This window comes from Martes martes (assembly GCF_963455335.1).
Source record: "Martes martes genome assembly, chromosome: 8".
NCBI classification, from domain to species: domain Eukaryota; kingdom Metazoa; phylum Chordata; class Mammalia; order Carnivora; family Mustelidae; genus Martes; species Martes martes.
Genome location: NC_137895.1, coordinates 90,893,239 through 90,895,907, shown reverse-complemented (window position 1 = coordinate 90,895,907; position 2,669 = coordinate 90,893,239). Strand labels below are relative to the sequence as shown.

The window sequence follows — 2,669 nt, the reverse complement described above, 5'->3', positions numbered from 1 at the left end:
TGTTTCAGTTTTATTTTTTTTCTAGATTCAACTAGTACTTATTTTGTTGTGGTATTACATTCTTACAGTCTTTTTCTTTTGTCATTTTTTTTCTTCATCAGTAGTTCATAGAAAAGTTGCAAGAGGCTATAATGGGCTCTAAACAAATACCACTTTAATATGAAACCTAAAATTTCAGAATTTAACTGTAGATCTTAATTTATTATACTGGTATATTCTATTTTGATGAAATTAATAATTAATAATGAATGAATTATTTTTGAACCTAAAACCAAGATTTTATCTAATTTATTTAAGAAAGAAAAAAATTTGGAATTAATTACAGTTGAGCTGGAAGTTTGTAAGTAATGGTGAAAAAATAAACTATTATGGATTTTGCAGGTCTATTTTCAAAACTGAGTTGACTCCTATTGTGCAAATTGGAAGGGGAGGTGAACCATGAGAGACTATGGACTCTAAAAAACAATCTGAGGGTTTTGAAGGGATGGAGGGTGGGAGGTTGGGGGAGCCAGGTTGTGGGTATTAAGGAGGGCACATATTGCATGGAGCACTGTGTGTGGTGCAAAAATGATGAATTCTGTTATGCTGAAAATAAATAAATAAATAAAAAACACGTAAAAAAAATACTGTCTGTTGAATGGTTCCAGATCATATCTTCAACCTCATAGAGTATTTCCTCATAAGTGGGCATATATGTGAATATGGATCTCTTTATATATTATTTCCTGGATATAAAGCTACTCATATAGTTTCTGATCATTGTACCTTTTATTTCTAGGATTTGTTTGAAATCACAAAAGAGAAATGAAGAACCATACAAAACAGATAGAGTTTATCCTTCTGGGACTGACAGATAATTCTCTGTTACAAATTGTAATTTTCTTATTTCTATTTCTAAATTACATGCTGAGTATGATAGGAAACTTAACCATCATTGCCCTTACTCTACTGGATTCTCACCTCAAGACCCCAATGTATTTTTTCCTCCGTAATTTCTCTTTCCTGGAAATTTCTTTCACAAGTGTTTGCATCCCCAGGTTCCTAGTCACCGTTGTAACCAGAGAAAAGGCCATTTCCTATAATGGCTGTATATCTCAGTTGTTTTTTTACATATTCTTGGGCGTTATAGAATTTTTCCTTCTGGCAGCTATGTCCTATGACCGTTACGTTGCCATCTGCAAACCTTTGCATTATACATCCATCATGAGCAACGGAATTTGTCATCAGATTATACTCAGTTCCTGGGCAACTGGATTTCTGGTCGTTTTCCCTCCACTGATTTTTGCTCTTAACCTGGATTTCTGTGCCTCAAATATCATTGATCATTTCATTTGTGACATTTCTCCTGTCCTGCAACTTTCTTGCTCAGACACACATTTACTAGAACTGATTGCTTTTTCCTTAGCTGTGATGATCATTTTTGTCACATTGTTATTAGTAATCCTTTCTTACTCTTACATCATCAAGACAATTCTAAAATTCCCTTCGCTTCAGCAAAAGAAAAAAGCCTTTTCGACCTGCTCTTCTCACATGATTGTTGTATCCATCACTATGGTAGCTGTATATTCATGTACATAAAGCCATCTGCAAATGAAAGAGTCACTTCAAGCAAAGGAGTAGCGGTGCTCAATACTTCAGTTGCCCCTATGTTGAATCCATTCATTTATACTCTGAGAAACCAGCAAGTTAAACAAGCCTTCAGAGATGTGTTTAGTAAGATATTTTCTGCTTCGGATAAATAATACTGCCTGTTGAAATAAGTAACATAAAAACATAAAAAGTACAGTGAATAAAAATATCTTGAGTCTTCTAATTTAGTATTGATCTTTAAAATGTAATTGTTTGGATTTCTTTAGTTTACCTGAGCTTAGAAAATTTTTCCATTGCATATGTTCTGACTTTAACTTTTTGTAACGTGAAGAAATATTTTGTAAAGTTATTTTTTGTAATGTCAATTGTCAGCGTATTAAGAAAGCATACTTTTTTGAAATGAATCATACATTTCATTCGTGTCATTTAATTTAATTTTATTTTTTTAAGATTGTGTTTACTTATCTTAGAGAGAGAGAGAGAGAGAAAGCAGGGGAAAAAGGAAAGAAAGAGGGACAGAGAATCTCCAGGAGACTCCTCGCTGAGCACAGAGCCCATGGCCAGTCTGGATCTTATGACCCTGGGATCATGACCTGAGCTGAAATCAAGATGTGGACACATAACTGACTGAGCCATCCAGTCACCTCTTATTTTATTATTTATGTTGGGTAAATTTTTAAAATTGCAGTAGGAAAGAAAATATGACTTGGCATGCAGTTAGTTGATTTCTCACACAATCTTTCTCAAAAACATAAAACAAACTTAGCCTCTTTTTTTAAAATTTAAATTTATCTTTTCAGTGTTCCAGGATTCATTGTTTATGCACCACTCCAAGTGTTCCATGCAATACCATCAGGGAAATTCAAATCGAAACCACAAGCTTAATCTCTTCAACATGTCAACAAATCTATTGAATAAATGGGAATTTATGATGAATTTAATTCCTGTCATACAGTTATTAGCATTTACTTCTGTACCAGTTTTCCATGGTAAATTATATCAAATATCAATTTTTCCTAATTCAAATGACTTCTTGGAAGATAGAATTATGTTTTATTTTCTCTAAAACTAGGGTTACT

The 2,669-nt window shown here is 33.1% G+C and overlaps 1 protein-coding gene across 1 annotated transcript; it reads left to right on the top strand.

Moving 5' to 3' along the window:
* Positions 1 to 804: 804 nt before the first annotated feature.
* Positions 805 to 1,742, top strand: LOC308347476 (olfactory receptor 6C70-like; the record flags this gene model as incomplete). The annotated part of the gene is given in 2 exon segments (XM_080810950.1): positions 805 to 1,546; positions 1,549 to 1,742. Coding segments are annotated over 2 exon segments (936 nt in total).
* Between the last annotated feature and the right edge of the window lie 927 nt (positions 1,743 to 2,669).